The 19220-nt window shown below is 56.5% G+C and overlaps 7 protein-coding genes across 7 annotated transcripts; 5 read left to right on the top strand and 2 right to left on the bottom strand.

Annotated features, from left to right (window-relative positions):
• Positions 1-1348: 1348 nt before the first annotated feature.
• Positions 1349-3513, bottom strand: CLUP02_07764 (uncharacterized protein; the record flags this gene model as incomplete). The annotated part of the gene is made up of 4 exons (XM_049286757.1): positions 1349-1475; positions 1566-1774; positions 2448-3132; positions 3419-3513. 4 exons carry the CDS (start codon positions 3511-3513, stop codon positions 1349-1351), a joined length of 1116 nt encoding a protein of 371 aa, XP_049143900.1.
• On the top strand, positions 3004-3639 carry CLUP02_07763 (uncharacterized protein; the record flags this gene model as incomplete). The annotated part of the gene is made up of 3 exons (XM_049286756.1): positions 3004-3194; positions 3285-3369; positions 3430-3639. The coding sequence occupies 3 exons, from the start codon at positions 3004-3006 to the stop codon at positions 3637-3639; spliced, it is 486 nt and encodes a 161-aa protein (XP_049143899.1).
• Positions 3640-4768: 1129 nt separating this feature from the next.
• Positions 4769-8441, top strand: CLUP02_07762 (fungal specific transcription factor domain-containing protein; the record flags this gene model as incomplete). Its single annotated transcript, XM_049286755.1, has 4 exons — positions 4769-5136; positions 5307-5662; positions 6172-6725; positions 6822-8441. 4 exons carry the CDS (start codon positions 4769-4771, stop codon positions 8439-8441), a joined length of 2898 nt encoding a protein of 965 aa, XP_049143898.1.
• Positions 8442-8854: 413 nt separating this feature from the next.
• On the bottom strand, positions 8855-10208 carry CLUP02_07761 (uncharacterized protein; the record flags this gene model as incomplete). Its single annotated transcript, XM_049286754.1, has 7 exons — positions 8855-8894; positions 8968-9387; positions 9450-9587; positions 9637-9871; positions 9925-10015; positions 10064-10090; positions 10158-10208. 7 exons carry the CDS (start codon positions 10206-10208, stop codon positions 8855-8857), a joined length of 1002 nt encoding a protein of 333 aa, XP_049143897.1.
• Positions 10209-10723: 515 nt separating this feature from the next.
• On the top strand, positions 10724-14169 carry CLUP02_07760 (uncharacterized protein; the record flags this gene model as incomplete). The annotated part of the gene is made up of 5 exons (XM_049286753.1): positions 10724-11105; positions 11151-12216; positions 12584-12781; positions 12952-13028; positions 13850-14169. The coding sequence occupies 5 exons, from the start codon at positions 10724-10726 to the stop codon at positions 14167-14169; spliced, it is 2043 nt and encodes a 680-aa protein (XP_049143896.1).
• A 477-nt stretch (positions 14170-14646) lies between these two features.
• On the top strand, positions 14647-15905 carry CLUP02_07759 (uncharacterized protein; the record flags this gene model as incomplete). The annotated part of the gene is made up of 2 exons (XM_049286752.1): positions 14647-14871; positions 15069-15905. 2 exons carry the CDS (start codon positions 14647-14649, stop codon positions 15903-15905), a joined length of 1062 nt encoding a protein of 353 aa, XP_049143895.1.
• A 978-nt stretch (positions 15906-16883) lies between these two features.
• Positions 16884-19205, top strand: CLUP02_07758 (acetoacetate-CoA ligase; the record flags this gene model as incomplete). Its single annotated transcript, XM_049286751.1, has 4 exons — positions 16884-16994; positions 17051-17566; positions 17611-18324; positions 18369-19205. 4 exons carry the CDS (start codon positions 16884-16886, stop codon positions 19203-19205), a joined length of 2178 nt encoding a protein of 725 aa, XP_049143894.1.
• Between the last annotated feature and the right edge of the window lie 15 nt (positions 19206-19220).

The raw sequence follows: 19220 nt of genomic DNA, 5'->3' as shown, positions 1-19220 counted from the left end.
AGGATGGTCTGGCCGGCTGGTACGGAGGCAGTCTGAACCATTGGATACGGCATTCGTCATACTCCGTACCAAGAGGCACGCACGCCCGGCAAGTGGCATCGGAGCAAAGGGAGTGCGTGTTTCGTCAGGTGGATTTACTGGGGCTCCTGGGTCTAGCTGACAATGGATATTAGGACCTGCGACGGTGGACAAGATGGCTGTACCAGACACAGCAACTGAACGAGACGAGACGGCGCTGCAGATCTTCTGCAAAACGCTCATTGGACTCGTTGGCTTTTTGGCTTAATCTTGATGCGTCACATCTGCTGGCCATTTTTACTTGCCGTCAAGGTTTGGACGGAGTCAGGACAGGCTTTTTTTTGAGATGGTGGCCGGGATATAGGGACGGGAATTGCGCGGTGGTACAGTACGTACAGACGTCGGCATGCATGGACGCGGTGCCGTCGAGTCGGCGCCAGGGACCTTCGGCCGGGAGAAGGTTTTGGGCGGACAGGACGCAGGGGTGGAACGTTGACCGAAACATTGTGCCCACCGGGGTTCAGGACTGCACTTGGGTGAATATTCCACCAGTGTTTCCCATTCATCCAAACCGTTCATTGCTCGCAGTCGGGACGTGGAAACGGATCGTGATCGCGTCTGTTGTGTCAAGACTCCAAGAGTGGATGACCTGTGTATGTGGGAAGTACTGGACAGGGGTAGCCACGCCCCAGTCCCGACTGTTGCCGAATCCAGCTGGGCGAATGGAGATATTTCCAGGTGTGGAATGGGACGTGATTGGGCGCCCGCCGGTGCAAGGGCATCGATTTTGATTACGGGAGCGATTGAATCGGGAATTGTGCGTCTTGTTCTTTCGGACTAAAGGGCGTGTATCGTGTGTCGATCCAACGAGACGACGAAACCCTGATGGATTGGGGCAAGCGAGAGCGAGGGTGTGGCCTTTGAGAAGCCGGCTTGGTGAAGAAGCCGACTTGCACGGCTTCTTGGGCCCCTTCTGCGGGCCACCTTCTGCTCGCAATTTACTGCGTACTGACAGTGGCGGGTGTCATGATGCTGCGTTGTGCAGAATTATGACAGAACCCGAGGCTGGAGTGGTGTCCTCAGACAGTCACAAAAACGCCAGACACGCCGGCCATCGCTTGAGGCTGGTTGCGCTTGACTGCCTTGGGACACCTGCCCAGAATGCCGCATCGGCCACGGTCCGTTGGTGGTGAGCGACGAGTGACGAGTGGTGACTAAGGGTAGGCGCAATTGACCCAATGGCACGGGTGCAGTTTGAGATGAGGTGTGAAAAATTGCAGAGCGGCTCGTGATGCTTTAAAGTTGGAGGGGGCCACTGGGGGAATGAGGGTTACGATAGGCTAAGGATTATGTAGGCGTCTGTGGTTGGATGCTGCGGTGAGCGGAGGTGGACTGGCTGTGGTGCCTGTGTCTGGGCGTGATCCTGGGAGCCCACACCGGAGCTGACTCGATTGGACCTGACTCGCGAGGCTGGCGCTGGTTAGTGATGTTGGACTCTGGTAAATAGTGACCCGGTGGACGAGGTACCTAGAGGCAGGTATCCGTACTGAGGGCGGCGCCTCAAGGAGTACTTGTTCCAGCCCTGGGGCAGCCAACGGCACGGCTGCAGGTTGGTGATTGGCGGCTGGCCATTCTCCACAAGGTGTGAGTGACGAGAGATGGGGTCAAGGGCCTGGGTTGCTGCGTTCGGGTGGAGGCCGTGGAGGAAGAGGTCATGATCCCTGGATGACGATTCGTCCCTTGGATTCCAGGAACTCTGGCGACGGGGACTGGGACCGGGACTGGAGTACCAAGGTCCCCAAGAACCCAAGCCTCCTCAAGCCAAGGCTTTGCCTATTTCCTGCTGTCGTCCGGGCCTCGTCTTGACACATACGGGATTGGGGAGAAATGGATCTGGCGGAGAAGGTCAGTCGGATACGGGGCCGCGGGAGGTGAACTGTGGACTGTGGACTCTGGACTCTGGACTCCCTACCTAGTACTGAGGATAGAAGGCTAGCGAGTCTCTAGCGACAACAGGTGTTTTGCGGTGAAGGAGATGGGCCTGCTGGTCTGTTTGTTGTTTTTGGGGCCGGGTGAGCTTTCTGGAGAAGGTCAAGTTCTAGGCTGTGGCGTGGCGGTACGTAGCATGGCGACATGGAAGAGCTAGCGTCGATGCGGCAAGGTGGACGTGTTGCAGCTGCTGAGACACATCACACTACGCAGCAGATATGGCAGGCATGGGTCCATTGTTGATAACACGAAATGGTAGGAGCACTGGAGACGCTGGACTCTGGAGGAAAGTGGTAACGAACAAAGAGGCCGCCTTCCCATAGTGCCTGCCCATCGTGTCTGGGCCCAGGAAGGAAGGAAGCAACAGCAGTCATTTGTTTAGAGCAAGTGCGGGTGGATTCACGGGAAAGAGAGGGTTTCCTACAAAGTACGTAGCTTACCTTACCTAGGGCAGAGGGGATCGGGGCAGGATCGGCCGGGGTGCGCCAGTTGCCTACGGGCGGGAAAATCAGGTATTGCCTCATGTACGAGGCCGCAAACTGCAAGTCGACAGCAATCTCGAATGCAGGCCGGCGGGTGTTGTCACGATTTGATAGTTGACGGGCGCAGCAGAGTTTGGGCCCTTGGTTGTATGGACTCTGTGCTCGAGATGACTTGCCTCGACGATCTGTGATAACCTGCCCGGTGAGAGAGGCAGGCACCCCACTATGGAAGCCGCGGCGCCCCTCATGTTCAACCCCCTCCCGAGCCCCCAGAGATTCGCAGCTGCTCCGTACTGCGTCCCAAACGGCCAAAGATGCAAGCTTGGCTAGAAGGAGGCAGTGATGGTGGGAGTTGCGATTACGACATCTGCAGTTGGCTTCACATGCGATGATGCCGAAGCAAGCCAGCGGGCGCGGCGGCTGTTTGGTTGTAGGTTGTCTGCTGATGCGCTGGAAGGTGTCAAAGATGAGGTCAGGAAGTGATAGAGTTGGAGGTTGTGAGATTTCGTTTGCCATGTTCGGCGCAGTGGTTGGCTCGAGCGGATGGATGGAAGGTGGCACAAAGGATATATGGGATGGAACACCACCACCACCACCACCAGGAGAAGCACACGCGAGCTTCGCCGTGGCGGACGGGGAGGCGCTGGATGAAGAATCCCATGGCGTCTGTCAGTCTGTAGTCTCGACTCTGCAGGCCGTGGCACCGTGAGGTAAGCAGTCAGTAGCCGTCACCAATGGAACACATCGATGCAGAACGATGTAAGAGCGCCCTGACATTGCGCAGCGATTGCGCAGTGCGGCTTGGTTCCACGCTTCCCTCTCTTGGCCAATCCCGGTCAAGGTCCAACGGCAGGCCTGGAAAACGCAACAACGTCCCGTGGTCTCTGTGTCACTGCGCTCGATGCAGGTCACGGGTCATCGGACAAGACAGATTTGACAGCTCGAGGGCGTCGAGGTCATGGCGTGGAATGGGAGGGAATGCAAGCAGACAATCTCGGTGGGAAAGTGCATCGTGGCGTGGCATCGTGAAGACGTGAGGACGGGAGACCTCGAGGTGAGGGAAGGTGAGGTATTTCGTGTGGAGTACGTACAATCTCCCCGATACGTACTCTCTCTACTGTGGTACATAGGTATGTACTGTAGGTTGTAAGGAAGGTACCGCAGCACCGCAGGGAACTTCAAAGTCTGGCGCTCCGTCTCATCCAGCATCCTTGTCTCAAGCCTGACTAACTCTTGTCCACTTCTCCATATTTTGCTGCTTTGCACTTGTTCTTGCTAATGCTAGCTTCGTTTCCCCATAATTCGGGGTACGCAGAGATCCACGTCGTGCTGTGGTCGAAGTGGTCCTGCTTTAATTATTACCCTCTGCCTTTTTCCTGACCTTGCCAGGTGTAGAATGGTGCAGCTGGGCAGCTGGGGAGGAGCAGGGGTGTTCCGCCTCCCTCGTTTCTTCGCCCGGCCTAGTCTCGTCAATGGATCGGAGAGTGAAAGGAGCCAGAAAGAGGAGGGGGCCGCCAGGGGGTGCACCTTCAGTCCTTGACTCCATAGGCCCGGGGGGGGTACACACAGCAAAGGATACCTCGTGGGAATTCCAGACGAAAGAAAGAGAGTCCGTTCCCAGTTTCTCTCTTTCCAGGCAGGCTGTCTGTTGCAGAAAGATTGATCCCATTGGAATAATATAATACCTCCGCCCATCCCCTTCGCACCCTTGGACCCCACATTCCCGCTTCCCCTTTGCTGCCCTTTTCCCACCTCGAGCATTTGCCCGTAGCTCCGGCTTTTCTAAACAATTCGAGCTCGATGTTGCCTCGTCCTTTGCATCTCCAATTCCAGACCTTGCCCAACACAGCATCGACCACCAAATCACGAGACACACGCCCCAGACACACCACACACAAGGTCTCTAACCCAAGGGTCGTCCGCACCCACAGCAGCAGCAACATTTAGTATCAGGCTTGGAAACATTCAATGCTCATCTCAACGCAACCTCGTTCCGCCTTGTTCTGTTGTTTACGTTTGTGTCCTGCCTCAAGACGAGGATCTACCGCCCCAGCTTTGACGACGTGTACGCAAAGCTCATCCGCCGCCCGTATATGCGAGCCCCTTACATCTGCAAGCCGCTTCCATACGTATTGAGTCTCCGGACATCACAGACGATTCTTGATCTATACTCTCGGCCATCACCCGAGACTGACGACACCTTTCTACTTTACTTGTAAGCAAACGGCCTCTTCAACGAGCAGTCTCTAAATAGGGGAGACTGCTTGAGTGCCGCGACAATGGCGACCGAAACCACCACCACTACTACCACCGCCCCCGAGGCAACGCCTGCTCCCGAGCCGGCCACCGATCTATCGGCGCTGACGATGGCGACCACGGAAGAGCCCGCCGAGGCTGCCGAGGACCCGAAAAACGACGACGCCAACGACACCTCCTCGGACCAGGAGCAGAGCAAGAAGCGCTCATCATCGGACGCGGACCTGAAGGATGGAGCGCCCCCGACCAAGATTACGAAGCGCAGAGCCGCCCGCGCCTGCGTGAGCTGTCGCGCGCGCAAGGTCCGCTGCGACGTGGTTGAAGGCGCGCCCTGCGGCAACTGCAGATGGGACAATGTCGAGTGCGTTGTCCAGGAGAGCCGCCGACGAAAGTGAGTTTGACGTCTCCGTATCTTCGTCCGCGACCGAAGTCCGGTATCTTGCAACTCGCCGGTGCCTCGGCACGATGCAGGCGGACGATTGGGGATGCCGACATGACGCCCATGGGGAAACCCCCAATCCCGCAAAGTTGACCCCCGCTGACTTCTTGGCGCGTTTGTAGGAAGAACTTGTTGACTGCCAGCACGGCGGGGCACCATGGTGTGGGAGCCGAGGCACAGTTGCGCTCCAAGGGTGCAAACCCAATCAACATTCACAGCAGCGCGGAACTGCGCCGACCTAGCAATGCCTCGGTGGTCTCGGTCAACGGCTCCATCGCCGCGAACCCCGTTCCCGCATCCTCCGGCGTGCCCCTGAATGCGACGTCTGGCATTGGTGCCGGCGTTGCTCCTGCTGCTGGTTCAGGATCTGCAGGAGGAAACGGAATCGGCGTTGGAATTGGCCCTGGTGTTCTCGGGGGCCTGTCGGTACCCGGCGGCTCTTCAGACGGAATCGAGGGTCACGTTCCGCACATGATCTGTAAGTTTGCCTTCGTCTCTGTCGCACAGTTCTTTTTTTGGCCCTGCAACACTTTTTTTTTTTTTTTTGGGAATCAGTTTTCTAGCGTGGGATCTTTCAATTCCGCACCGCACATCCAAATTGCGCCCCCTGTTTGTTGTGTCTTCTTTTTTGTTCCTGGTTTTGCCCATCGCTGCCCTGTCTGGGGTGCTCAGACTGGGGGAGGGGACGGAACGGGGTAAAGTGTGGAGGGGCGTCTTGGACTTTTCCTACCCCGTGACCTGGGGCCTTTCTCCGCCTTTCCTCGTCCAGTCAAGTCTCTCCTGATTCTTCAGCGTACCCCCCCTCTGTTCCGCACTCCGTCCGCGGCCCCAGCTCCGTCCCTCCCACGTCCCTTAGCCTCTCACACGTAATCCACATTCACATGCCAGCCTTGGTCTGCAGTCATTATCATCGTCCAACCCACCCCAGACCAAAGCGGTCAATGTTTTTGGGACGACTCGCTGACCACGGGACCTTGTGAATCTTAGATCAACGATCGGGTTACCGTCATGACAGCGCAGCGCTGCTCACCAAGCTGCAGTCTGCTGCGGCCGCAGCGTCAGCAGATGGCAACTCTCGTCGTTTGCTATCCAACCTACTCGCCCAGGCCTCTCTCTTTGGCGGCATGGGCGGTGCAGGCGGCGCCGGCGACGGGCGAACGAGTCAATTCCTCGCCTCCCTCGAAGAGCCCGACCTCCACGGCCAGCTCCCGGCCTTTGTGAAACCGCTACCCGCCAAGATCGCCCAGGAGGATGTTACCTACCTGCACGCAAAGGGTGCCCTGACTCTGCCTGCGCTACCGTTGCAGAATGCTCTGCTCCAGTCCTACGTCGAATACGTTCATCCGTACATGCCGCTGCTCGAGCTGTACGACTTTCTGGCCATCATCAACGCCCAGGATGGGCTGTGCGGTCAGATCAGCCTGTTCTTGTATCAGGCCGTCATGTTTTCCGCCACCGCCTTTGTCGACATGAAGGTCCTTCGCGAGGCGGGATACCCGACGCGGAAAGCCGCCAGGAAGGCCTTCTTCCAGAAGACGAGGGTAAGTGGCCCGTCCCTGAACTTTCTTTGACGCCGCGCTAGCGACAGGGGTCACCCCCACGCTCAACCCTTTCACATGCTAAACGTTCGTCTGCAGCTGCTCTACGACTTTGACTACGAGTCGGATCGCCTCGTCCTCGTCCAGGCCCTTCTTCTGATGACGTACTGGTACGAGACCCCCGACGACCAAAAGGACACATGGCACTGGATGGGCGTTGCCATTTCGCTGGCCCACACCATTGGCCTGCACCGCGACCCGGCCGCCACGAGCATGCCGGTTCGTAAGCAGAAGCTGTGGAAGCGCATCTGGTGGTCTTGTTTCATGCGCGACCGCCTCATCGCCCTGGGCATGCGCAGGCCCACCCGCATCAAGGATGAGGACTTTGACGTGCCGATGCTGCAGGAGAACGACTTTGAGCTGGAGATTCTGCCCGAGGAGAACAAGATCATTCCCGCCGAGTGCATGCTGCTCCGCGACGTCTCGATGCAGCGGGAGTTGGCCGCCCTGTGCATCTCCAAGGCGCAGCTGTGTATCTGCATCAGCCACATGCTCAAGGCCCAGTACTCCGTCCTTATCCGCGACAAGATGCGCCCGGAGAACACCGTCAACAGCACCATGATGCTGTTCCCGAATAAGAAGCTCGACAACGTCGAGTGTGTTACTTCGGTAGACCTGGAGCTTATGGCCTGGGCCGACACCTTGCCCGCCATCTGCCAGTACAGGCCCCTGACGCCCCTCGATGTCAAGAACGGGCGGTCGACTGTTGCCGTCCAGCGCACCCTGCTGCACATGGTCTACTACACCACCATCTCGGCCCTGCATCGCCCGCAGTTCCTGCCGTCGTCTCCAGTTCACGCACCGACAACCTCCCGGCAGGTGCAGGAGATGTCCCGGCTCCGGGTCCGCGACGCCGCGATGCACGTCACCCGGATGGCGGCCGAGCTCCACCAGCTTCGCCTCGAGAGGTGTCTCCCCACCACCGGCGTGACCGTCATCCTGCCGGCCATGATCATTCATCTTCTGGAAATGAAGAACCCCGTCTCGCAGTCCAGAGACCGCGCCACTCGTGGCTTCCGCCAGTGCATGCGTGTCATGGAGAAGCTGCGCGAGATCTACGCCGCCGCCGACTACGCCACCGGGTTCCTCGATGCGGCCCTCCGCAAGGCCGCCATTGACATTAACCTTCAGCAGACCACCGCGCCCATGACGCAGCAGAACCTCAAGCTTGCCGAGCCGACATTTGGCGCGCAGACGCCCCCGCCCGATAACATCCCTTACATGACGACCGGCGAGGCCCTCTTCGCCAACAAGCCGAACCCCCAGCGCGAGTTCCTGCCGCAGACCATCAACGCCGCAGCGCTCGACTTGTCTGCGCAGAGCCCGCCGCCGACCGAGAAGGACCACGAGTCTTCGCTTGAGGCTATGACACCCAGCGCCAACGGCAGCTTCGGCAGCACCGAGGAGCCCGGCCCACTCGACCTCGAGTTCCTGCAGACCCAAGAGGAGATTGACTGGAACGCCATGACGGGCACAGAGTTTGATGTTGATCAGTGGCTCCAGTTCCCGCCAGAGGGCGTCAACAACACAGACGACGGGTTCATGGCCAACGTTTTTGGGGAAGATGGCATGAACGACGCCATGAACTGGGCGGCGGCCGGTGTGGACACGACTACGAAGGATGGCGACGGTGCAGCTGAAATTGCCACCCTCGCCTAACGCGCATGATCTCACGTTTTGCGCTCTTGCATTTTACATTCGCATATAGACTCCTTTGGGAGCATCTTTACAAATTCACGATGGGATTTTCTGGTTGGAAGCATACTTTGCACTACATGGAGTCGGGATAGAGCAAAACAAAAAGGGAGGCTCAGGATTTCGTGTGTGTTAATGAAACGGCGTTTTCGGCCGGATGGGTTTTTTCAGGCTTCGGAGGGGCTCATTGGAGTAGGGGGGTTTGATTGGATACCCTCATGCGGCGCCTGGTATTTGTTCAACTATGTAGTCGTGTAATGATGGCTTGAATGAGAACACGAGTTGAAAGAAGTGGTGTTTGCATGTGACTGCGGTGTTCGTAGGGGTTGACTCGGTGTGACAACGTCCGAAGCAACGGATGCACCGGCTCGCGGGGGTCACTCGGACGTCTCAGGCTTTCGGGCCCATATAGCGCGGCTATAGCATGTCAGTCTTGCTGCCACCATCTTCAACTTCACAGGTGATCATCACCGGCAGTCAGTCAACTCACAGTGGCCAGTACGCGTGATTCCCACGATCAGCGAGATCCCTCCGCACCTCGGCGGCAAAGACGTGCACCTCCTCCTCCCTCCACCCGTGCACCCGCGTCATGGGCGCCATGATCATGCCAGCCGTGTTGGAGGCGAGGTTCTCGCGCGTCCACGACCCGAGCTCCTTGAGGTGCGGATTGCGCGGCCAGCTGTTGAGGGGCCAGATGAAGCGGCAGTCTTGGACGTCGCTGAAGCCCGTCTCCGTCATGAGCGTCGCGAGGTCGTCGAGAGGGATAAAGGGGCACCCAAAGACTTTCAGGGCCGAGGAGACGTAGGCGAGTGATCGAGAAAAGGCATCGCTCGTGGATGTCGAGCTATCTGCGCGGGTTATTGTCTCTTCTACTTCTTGGAGCTCGATGTAGCCGCCGGGGTTGAGGTTGCTGCGCTGATGTTAGCACAGCATCGATGCGTTAAGCTGGCGGGTTGACGAGATTAGGCATACTCGTAGCACTTTTTGAGGAGTTCGGGCCAGTTGCACACGCTTCCTGACATGCCGCGTATGTGGACGTAGTCAAAGTGCCTCGAGTAGATCCACTCGTTGTCGAGGTCGTCTACTTCGAACTGAACGTTGGGCGGGACGCTGAGAGCCGCTGTTAGCTATGTCGCCAGAACGGACTTCGCCAACGCACAACTCTGGCTGCGTGGCCGACAGGTCGAAGCCGAGGACGTCCGCGTTGGGGTGCTCGTCGCCAAAGTCGATGCACCAGATGCCGGTGCCCGTCCCGACGTCGAGCACGCGGCCGCCCTTCCACTCGGGATCATTCGGAGGCGCGAATCCCAGCCTGTTGTCGAATGTGAGGAGGAACAGGTGGTGTTGCAGGTCTAGCCGATCGGTTTCCAGCTCGTCATTTGGTCCAAAGTATTCTGGAAAGCTTTTATTTAGTATGGGAGTCGGAGGCCGTGGATATGCGACTAACTGCCTTCTTTGTAACGATGATATGTTCTGCCGTTTTCGACGCGGTAGTCTATGATAGAGCTTCGGAGGCTTGTCGTAGCAGAGAAATCGTCCTGTTATCCCGTGAGTAGAGGGCTCACCAGGCATGGAAACTTGCGTACACTCCCGATGGTTGAATCCGTGTCGCCCTGCACGGGTGTCAGTCATATTCTGCAGTCTCAGATGTGATTTCCGGCATCGCCTCAGAGCACGCACCGGCACGTCAGGCTCAGGGGCGAGGTCATCTTCGGAATTCTCTAGGGACATGTTTTCTCGTGAGATGTAAAGGCATGGTGTTGCCCTCTCAGAGACTCCAGCCCCTCATCCGATAGTCCGTCGCCTCGGATTCGGAAAGCATGTTAGTTGGAAGATACGACGGATACGACCCAGCGAGTCAAGGCACCCCAGCCGAGCGGGCCCGGAGTCCTAAACTCGCCGCAAGACGGTTGGGATGGCAGTTTCTTTGATGTGTTCCCCAGACTCTCTCTTGACCCACAGACCTGGACGTCTGCCGTTGTCGTCGAGAGTCAAAGGCCTCGGGAAGTCGGGCTCACATCCCTGTACCATCGTCGGTCTGCTTACCTAATCCCGGGTGACCATCCCCGCATCTCAACACGGAGCCCCCCTTATCTACCCCGATAATGCGGACCGGGGTCTTCGGCGTCAAGTCGGAGGACACCTTTGTTGGAACCTGCATCTTTCATCAAATCAGTCGTCCGAGCATGATCTCATGGCTCTCCCACCGGGCCATGACCACGTCGTAGACCCACCAATCAAGAAACATGGCCGGCAACGGGACCCGGAGCCGAACCGGATGTCTGGACTGTCGGCGGCGAAAGCGGAGGTGCGATGAAGGGAAGCCAAAGTGCGCCAGCTGTCGCAGGCACGGCGTCGTGTGTGTGTACGTCAAGTCGAGCCAGTCTTCGCCGTCCAAGTTTCTCCTCTCCGTGGCATCTGGCCACTTCATCGCGCCGTTGGAGTCGCCGGCGAGCGATTCCTTTGTGAACCTTCGAAGCGACGAGCTGGCTCTCGTCTGTCAGCAGTACGCAGACGGCCCCGGAGGGGTGTTGCCGTCGTCTCAAGAGCAGCTCATGCCGGCTCTGAGCTGGCTGCCAAAGTCAAGCACGCTCCCCGGCGGACGAGAAAGCATGATGGTTCAGTACTGTAAGTAGTCGAGGTCTACGCCAGACAGCCGCTCTGACAAGACAGACTTTGAGGTCATCAGCAACAGCCGGGTGTATGTCCCCAGCGAGAGGAACCTCTTCCGGACGTGCGTCATGCCCGTACTCCTGAGCAGCAGCGGCCCTCTCTTTTCTACCGTCCTAGCACTGAGCGCGGCGGAAATGGTTCGGAGGACCCCGCAAGACGGGGTAGACCATGCCGGGGCGGCCATCCGATACAAAATCAACGCCTTGACGCAGCTGCAGTCGAAGCTCAACACCGCCCTCGAGGCGGAGGAGAACCTCCTGACGTGTGTGCTCCAGGCCTCCTTGGAGATAGCCGAGGGGTCTCGCCCGTCGTGGTTGAGGCATCTGCGGGGCGCTCTGGCCATCATGGATAACCACGGCGACTGGATCACGCCTGAGTGCGCCGCTCTCGCGCTCCAGTATTTTCGATTTCGATACGTCTTGATGAAGACGACCGGATGTAAAGCGCCGCATCATGATGGACAGACCGACGACTGTGATGAAGCCATCCAACGCCTCGAACGGCTCTTGCCAGGCCAAGGGACGTTCCAGACCATTGACCCCCAAATCGGCTGTTCGATGGAGCTAGTTCAGTTGATTAGCATGATCTCGGCAGGGGCTCAAAAGGACGGCGGGTACACGGAAGAGGGATCACGCCTCGAGAGACGCATTCGAGAGTTGGACTGTTCCGCCGAGAGCATGCACGACGACTACCTCGTCAAAAGCGCCGAGTGCTTTCGGTTCGCTGCTCTGATTTACCTCCAGCTGATTGTGTACGGCGCTACCGTACGGACTCGGGCGATTCCGCACTTGTTGCAGACGCTGTTGGGTCGTCTTGGCGAGGTGATTGTCGAGGACCAGCCGAGGCGATCGTTTCCAATGTGGCCGCTGTTCATCGCGGGGTGTGTCAGTTCCAGTGACGCACACCGCAAGGCTGTTCTTGATCTATTCAACCTCCTGGACAGCAAGTGGCCTATCGGCAATATCTCGACGGTGAAGAGGGTTGTCTGGACAATCTGGCAGACAAGGGACTTTGACGGTGGCGGTGCGACGTCCACGGATCAAGACTGGCAGGAGATTATTGACAGGTTTGGATGGAAGCTTTCCTTGTCGTAGGGGCATGACTTTGGCGCTCATTCACAGAGTTTGGCGAGTTTGAGCACCCACGGCACAAGGTCTACGGCTAGTGCTACGTGGTAGATGTGCTGAGATGGATTGAGACGAAGATGGAGGCATATGATGCTGGTTAGGGTTAGTGATAGGATTAGATGTATGGTATGCGGAATTGGTTAGGATCAGAGGTTAGGCTCAGAGGTCGGGTTCGGAGGTTAGGTTCGGACGCAACGACCAGCGGAAAGGTTCAGTAAACATGATCAGAGGTCAGGATTGGCGGTTGGGATCACCATTCAGGATGAGAGGTTACGATTCGCTGTTATCATGGCAGGTTAGCATCAGAGCTACTATCGCGGCTAGGAGTCAGGTTGCGAGCGTCAAGGCATCCAGTCATAATCCCGGGTATGATACTCTCCATGGCCACAGTGGTCTCAAGGGGGAGTTTGTGCCAGCCATCTGGAACCTTTCCGTAACATCGCCAGTGCTGACTCTCCAGTCCTTTGAGGAGGTTAAGATGACTGACGCAGATACTACGGCAACGTCGACTTCTCAGCAATCCAAAGAGACCTTGGGCTTAAGACCTGGATGGTAGCAAGTCTACGGAGACGGCATCACCCACGCTGACTCCCTAATTGTTCGAGGACGGCCGGGGTAGAAACCGAGCAGTTCAACGAGCAGACGACACATCAACGCCATCCCCTCAATTGCAGGATGGCCGAGACGGATCTCGCAGGTCGACGAGCAGACGACACCGCGCGGTATGCAAACAGCCAAATCATTCTCAGTGGTTCGTCGAGACGCAGCCTGCCGAGGTGACTGTATCCGACGAGACGGTCTTTGATACCCGAGGGAGACCCAGTCCTCTTTGACCATTTCCTGCAAGAATGTGCTGTCGAAATGCTCCCGACGAGGTTTCTTGACAACACCTAGAAGCAAACAATGGTGGTCACATCGTTGTTGGCAACCCAGCCATGCGTGGCATACCGTAGTTGGAGGAAGCATACGCGCTTTCGCTAGAGAATTCCTCCTGTCGCTGAAGTGGAGAACCTGCCGCTGGAGGACGGGAGCGTTGATTAGCACCGCCCCACATGCCGAAAGAGGCATCTCAGGAATAAATCCGACTGGACAGACATCCGGCGCCTCACGGACTTCAACGGGGGTCTGAACCGGAACTTACAGACAAATCCGACGACACCGGATCGTTACCGTATCCATTGCTAGAACAGCCCAGGGGTTTCTATGGAACTAGAGACTCAAATTTGGTACCAAGAATCCTGCTATTATATGGCAATCCGAAATGGGAAGAGCAACAGTCCTCTATTCCCCTCCAACATCACAAGCATACCAGAGAGCCCAACGGCTCTGATGTCGTGCAAATCCCGTCCGTACCACGAACAGTGGAAATGACCCAGACAAACGAACGAGGGTGCCTATGGGTGCCTAAGGCAGGTTGGATATGGACTCGCAGTTAACTTGAATCTGACGAATAGAACCAAGGTCATTGCACGGCTCTTAGTCCACCTTTCTTCAGTATCTGGTGCGGTCATGTGATGGCGAAGCCAATTTCAAGCATCCAAGATAACAGCAGTTCTAATTTGTACTTTGTAGACATTGAGGACTTGCAAGAGATAGTCAGTCGCTTCGATTCAGATGAAGAAGTCGTGGTCGACGCCGACAAGAAAATCTACATCCAGGCGAACAACGGCAAGAAAGCATTGAATTATTTCCACAAGAATTGGCAGGCCCAGGGTTCGCAAAAGAAAGAAAAAAAAAACAATAAGCGTTTCAAGATCACCGTCGTCGAGGAGCTGGACGTCGAGGCAGTCGGTATCAACACCCTCGAGAATACCAAGAAGCCTGGCATCATCGCCAAGGGATCCGTTGTCTCCGAGAAGCCCGGCGCCAGCACCAAGCGCGAGGAGGATTGAGCTACATCATTCGGGGGCATCAAGGGGGAGGCGACACAGAGTAGCTCCATTCGGTCAATGAAATAATCGCTTGACACATTCTACCATAACCGCGTGAAGATGACTCGTTGTGAAAAGTATCTCGTGCAACATTTGCCTTGCTCGTGAAGAATGTAACCGGCGTGACGTCGTCTGGTACTGCTACCCACAGCAACCTCAAGTGTCGTCAACTGCCCCGTCGATTCAACGAGAATTCTGTTTATTCACTCATTTAAAGCGCGTCTAAGAGGTCACCGCCCCAACAGTAGAGTGTCAACCAAGTCATCACATAGGGTTTGAGAATCCAAAAGACACCGCCAAATTTGTGGGCCCATATCGAAACGGGCACCGCGTCTATCTCACATTCACCCATTTCCTTTCCTCTCTCCCACGTTTCCACTCTTCTCTCATCACATCAAAACCGAAAAGGCTGCTTTTTTATCGATCTTCACGATAAAAATGGCGTCCATTGCGGGCAACAATGGCGACAACCCCGCGCCGCTGTTCCGCGCAGTCGGCGCCCCAAACCCTAATCGCGCTGTGGACTGGATTCCATCCATTGGTGACCGGAACTTGGCTGACGAGAGCGAGACGGACGCTTGCAACCAACTACTCATCCTGATCACCGGTGGTCAGAACTTCATGCTTGAGGGCATGAACCTCAAAGCAGCCTGGCCGGAGATGGTACGCCAGCTGTACCCATGGTTCCAGAGCAATGGTTGGATCTGGATGGGCACAAGCGCGATCAAGTACCGGGCTATGCGAGAGTTCTACAAGAAGACCAGTGAGTTACACGAACCGTCTGCCGCTCCAGATAACTAATTAGTCCAGATATTCAATTGAAGAAGCCTATTCACACGCTGGGACTCACGCCGCCCTAGAATTTCATCGAGGAACTTGACGTGGGCTACTCCAACTACCTCAAGGCCAATCACCCCATCTACTACGAGCACAACAAGCACAGAATTCCCAAGAAGAAAGTGTCGGCGGCCTCTCCCGCAGTCGGAGCAGCAGAGTCTCCCAAGAAGGACGCCCAGGTGGAGGACATCGAGCCCCAGAATGACGGACACGAGAATCCAGCGGTTCCTGCCAATGCACCCAACATGCTCTCTCCGCTCCAACCGGGAGCAGCAAACCCTGGAACGCCCACGCCCACGCCCACGCCCGCGCCTAGTGCCCCCGTCGTGAACTTGCCACCCAGCAAGTTCGAGTCAATGGTCTTGGCGGCAAGAAAGGACCTCAAGGAGTACTGGGAAGATTGCGGAGGCGACAAGATACTCCTCGACAAGGATGGATACCCTTTCGAAGTCCGAGTTCCCGATCGATTCAGTCCCGACGCGGCCAAATACATCTACCGCAACGCAGGACAGATGGCCAAGGTCAACAAGATGCTCGATGCGAGACTTCGTCTTTGCTGGATTGACCACGACGAGGCAACCTTCCTGGTCATTGTGAAGAACGACATGAAAGACGACTACGGCTACATCGTTTCCTACCCAGAGTCTTGGAACGCTCTCAAGGCCTGGTCCCAGAGTGTCGCGGATGGTCAGGTGGCAACTCTGGGTGAGTTTGTCCGAAGCCACAACGAGAAGGCCAGAGTTGAGGCTTTTCAAGCATACAAGGAAATTGCGGAAAAGGAAAAGCTGGCCGAGGCACTGGAGGAACATGACGCAACGATGGCCTCGTCTCGTCGTCAAGCCGAGAATGAGCAGCTTTGAAGCTCAGTCGCATCATATTCGACAACCTTGTAGACACCAGATTCTTGAAACCAGCGCGATGGCAAGCGATGGTCGACACGTACTTCAACTGTCACCGATGGACGACTGAGCTTGGAAAGACTATCTCAAATCTCTCACCTGAAGATATTGAGATGTCGGTACCAATAAGGTGGCTTGTGTACAACGGCGACGGACAGACCAAGTATAATGCCCAAGAAGCAAAGGAATGGGCATGGAGGATCATGCAGAACTTTTGAGAGTATAATATCGACGAGTTGCTGAATAAAATAAATCTGAAAAAAAGAAGGTGCCACATGAAAGTAACTGTCCTACCGATGTTCGCCTTGAGCGCTACCCCTTCACCAGGTGGAATGGAATCGCGTCAAGCATGCTCTGCACATGCAAAGCGGCTATCGTCAAACCTCAACTGAGCTTGATACCCAGTACATCAAGCTACTGTTTTATTGACTGGAAGAAGCTACTCCCTATTCCTTTTCATCGTGCTAACGCCTTTGTTGCTCAATCGCCCAAGGTAGGTAGTGGGGTCTCTCGGACAAGTGTCTGCTGCGAAACATCCAAGAAAGTATTGGAGCCTATTATTTGCGCTGAAGATCCCCTGGATTAGCACTGCTCGTGTCGTGGTCTTCCTCTCCGCGATTACTGTAGCTGACTCAACCTTTTGTAGAATGCAAGGTCGTTGATCGGCATCCCGTCACGGTCACGCCAAGCGGGCCGGATCGGCCCCTCTCGGCATGTTGGCTCGGGCCGCCAACCCCGCATTCCCCGTAATTCCACAACCCGAGGCAAGTCCACCCTGGGCGTTGGGGAAGCGCGCCAAACTCCCCGATATACCCCAACCTCCCCACGGACCCGTCTTCCCTGGTCGTCCCTTCCCTCATCTCATCCACCCAACTCCGAATGACAGCTCTTGTCCCAACATCACACCTTTAATTCGACACAAGAAAGGGAACAAACATCATGGACACCCACGAGATCCCCCGCAAGCTCTGGGAGCACCCGGATCCCAAGAGCACACAAATGTACCAATATCTACAATCGGTCAATTCCAAGTTTAACCTCCAGCTCAAGGTCAGTATGCCCCGATTCCCCCCCAAATGTTAGTCCGTCCGCTTACACGACTCCAGACCTTTAACGACCTCCACAACTGGACAGTAGCCAACCGCGCCACGTTCTATGGCCATCTCTTTGACTACGCCAATTTGATCCACGAAGGGCGTCCAACCTCTGTTGTGGATGAATCGCTCACGATAGACGCCATCCCCAAGTGGTTCCCTGGTGTGCGTCTCAATTGGGCCGAGAACCTCCTCTTCACGCGAGGTTCGTCTGATGCGGCCGACCACCACGGCACCGAGGGTAAGGAAGACGACAAAGTTGCCGTCACCGAGATTCGAGAAGGTAACCGCGGTGATGTACGCAACCTCACCTGGGGCGAGCTCCGTCGTGATGCAGGTCGTCTGGCAGCAGCCCTGAAAGCAAGAGGCGTCAAGGAGGGAGACCGCGTCATTCTCGTCGGTGCCAACTCTATCGAGACGCTGCTGGTGTTCGTGGCGACGACATGGTTGGGCGGCATCTTTAGCAGTTCGTCCACGGATATGGGCGTCAAGGGCATCCTGCAGAGGACCACGCAGGTCGATCCCAAGGTATGTCACTCCCCACCTCCTAGAACTGCACTCACACACGCCAGTTCATCTTCTTTGACGACGCCACGGTGTACAACGGCAAGACGGCCGACCTTCGAGACAAGATGGCCGAGGTCGTCTCCGGCATGGGCTCGTGTCCTTCCTTCTCTGGTCTCGTATCGATCCCACGCTTCTCCAAGCCCTACGATGTGTCCTCGATCCCCAAGACCGAGACGTGGTCCAAGTTCCTTGGCTCCTCCACCTCAGCAGCACCGTCATTCACGCGTATCCCCTTCCACGCACCGTTCCTCATCTACTACTCGTCTGGCACCACGGGTATCCCCAAGGCTATCGTGCACACCGTCGGCGGCGTCATGCTTAACAGCTTCAAAGAAGGCCGCCTGCACGAGTCAATGTCACCCGAGTCCGTCACTCTGCAGTATACCACGACCGGCTGGATCATGTACCTCGCTAATGTTGCCGCCCTGTTATCGGGAGCCCGTGTCGTAATGTACGATGGCTCGCCTTTCGTCCCCGACCTCAAGTCATTCATCCGCATCCTCGGCGAGCAGCGGGTGACAAAACTGGGCATCAGCCCCAGGTGGATGTTTGAGGTCGCCAAGAATAAGATTAGCCCGCGGGAGGTGACGGATCTTAGCTCGCTGAAGATTGTGACTAGCACAGGCATGGTTCTCTCTGATCAGTTGTTCGAATGGTTCTACGATGCAGGGTTCCCGAAACATGTTCACCTTGCCAACATTTCTGGTGGCACCGACATTGTAAGTCTCCCACTCATTCCAAACATCTTTACTGACACTTGCAGGCTGGCTGCTTCGGTATGGAGAACCCGTTGGACCCCGTCTACGTGGGTGGCACCCAAGGCCCATCCCTTGGCGTTCCCATCGCCATCTACGAAGCCCAGTTGCCCGACGGACCTGGTGAGGCCGTGCCAAACGGAACACCTGGTGAGCTCGTCGCCACAGCCGCCTTCCCCAACATCCCATGCTTCCTCTGGGGCGACTCGGCACCCCCGAAACTGTCACCAAGCTCATCCAACTTCGCCTCTGCCGCTCCAGGCTCCAAGTATCACTCGGCATACTTTGCTCGCTTTGATAACGTCTGGGCACACGGCGACTTCTGCTCCATCCACCCAAAGACGGGCAACATTTCCTTCCTCGGGCGTGCTGACGGTGTGCTCAACCCCAGTGGTGTTCGCTTTGGCAGTGCCGAAATCTACGCAGTCATTGAGCGCAACTTTTCAATCAAGGTCGTCGACAGCCTGTGTGTTGGGCAGAGGCGCCCCACTGACAACGACGAGAGCGTCATGCTCTTCCTGATGATGCGCGAGGGCGAGAAATTTGACCGCCAGCTGGTGGCTGAGGTCAAGGACAAGATTCAGAAAGAGTTGACCAAGAGACATGTGCCCAAGTACATCTTTCAGACGCCGGAGATACCAGTAAGTCCAGAGGTTCCCTGTCTACGAAGCACGCTAACAAAACAGACGACGGTCAACCTCAAAAAGGTCGAGCTCCCGGTGAAGCAGATTGTATCGGGCCGGACCATCAAGCCAAGTGGCACGCTCCTCAACCCGCAGAGTCTGGACTTTTACTACCAGTTCGCCAAGATTGAGGAGTTGCTCGCCGGTAAGGAGAAGCTGTAAGATGACATGTATAGC

The sequence above is a fragment of the Colletotrichum lupini genome, chromosome 4 (genome assembly GCF_023278565.1).
Source record: "Colletotrichum lupini chromosome 4, complete sequence".
NCBI lineage: Eukaryota > Fungi > Ascomycota > Sordariomycetes > Glomerellales > Glomerellaceae > Colletotrichum > Colletotrichum lupini.
Note: the sequence above shows the minus strand (reverse complement) of the source record. Positions and strands in the feature narration are given on the sequence as shown.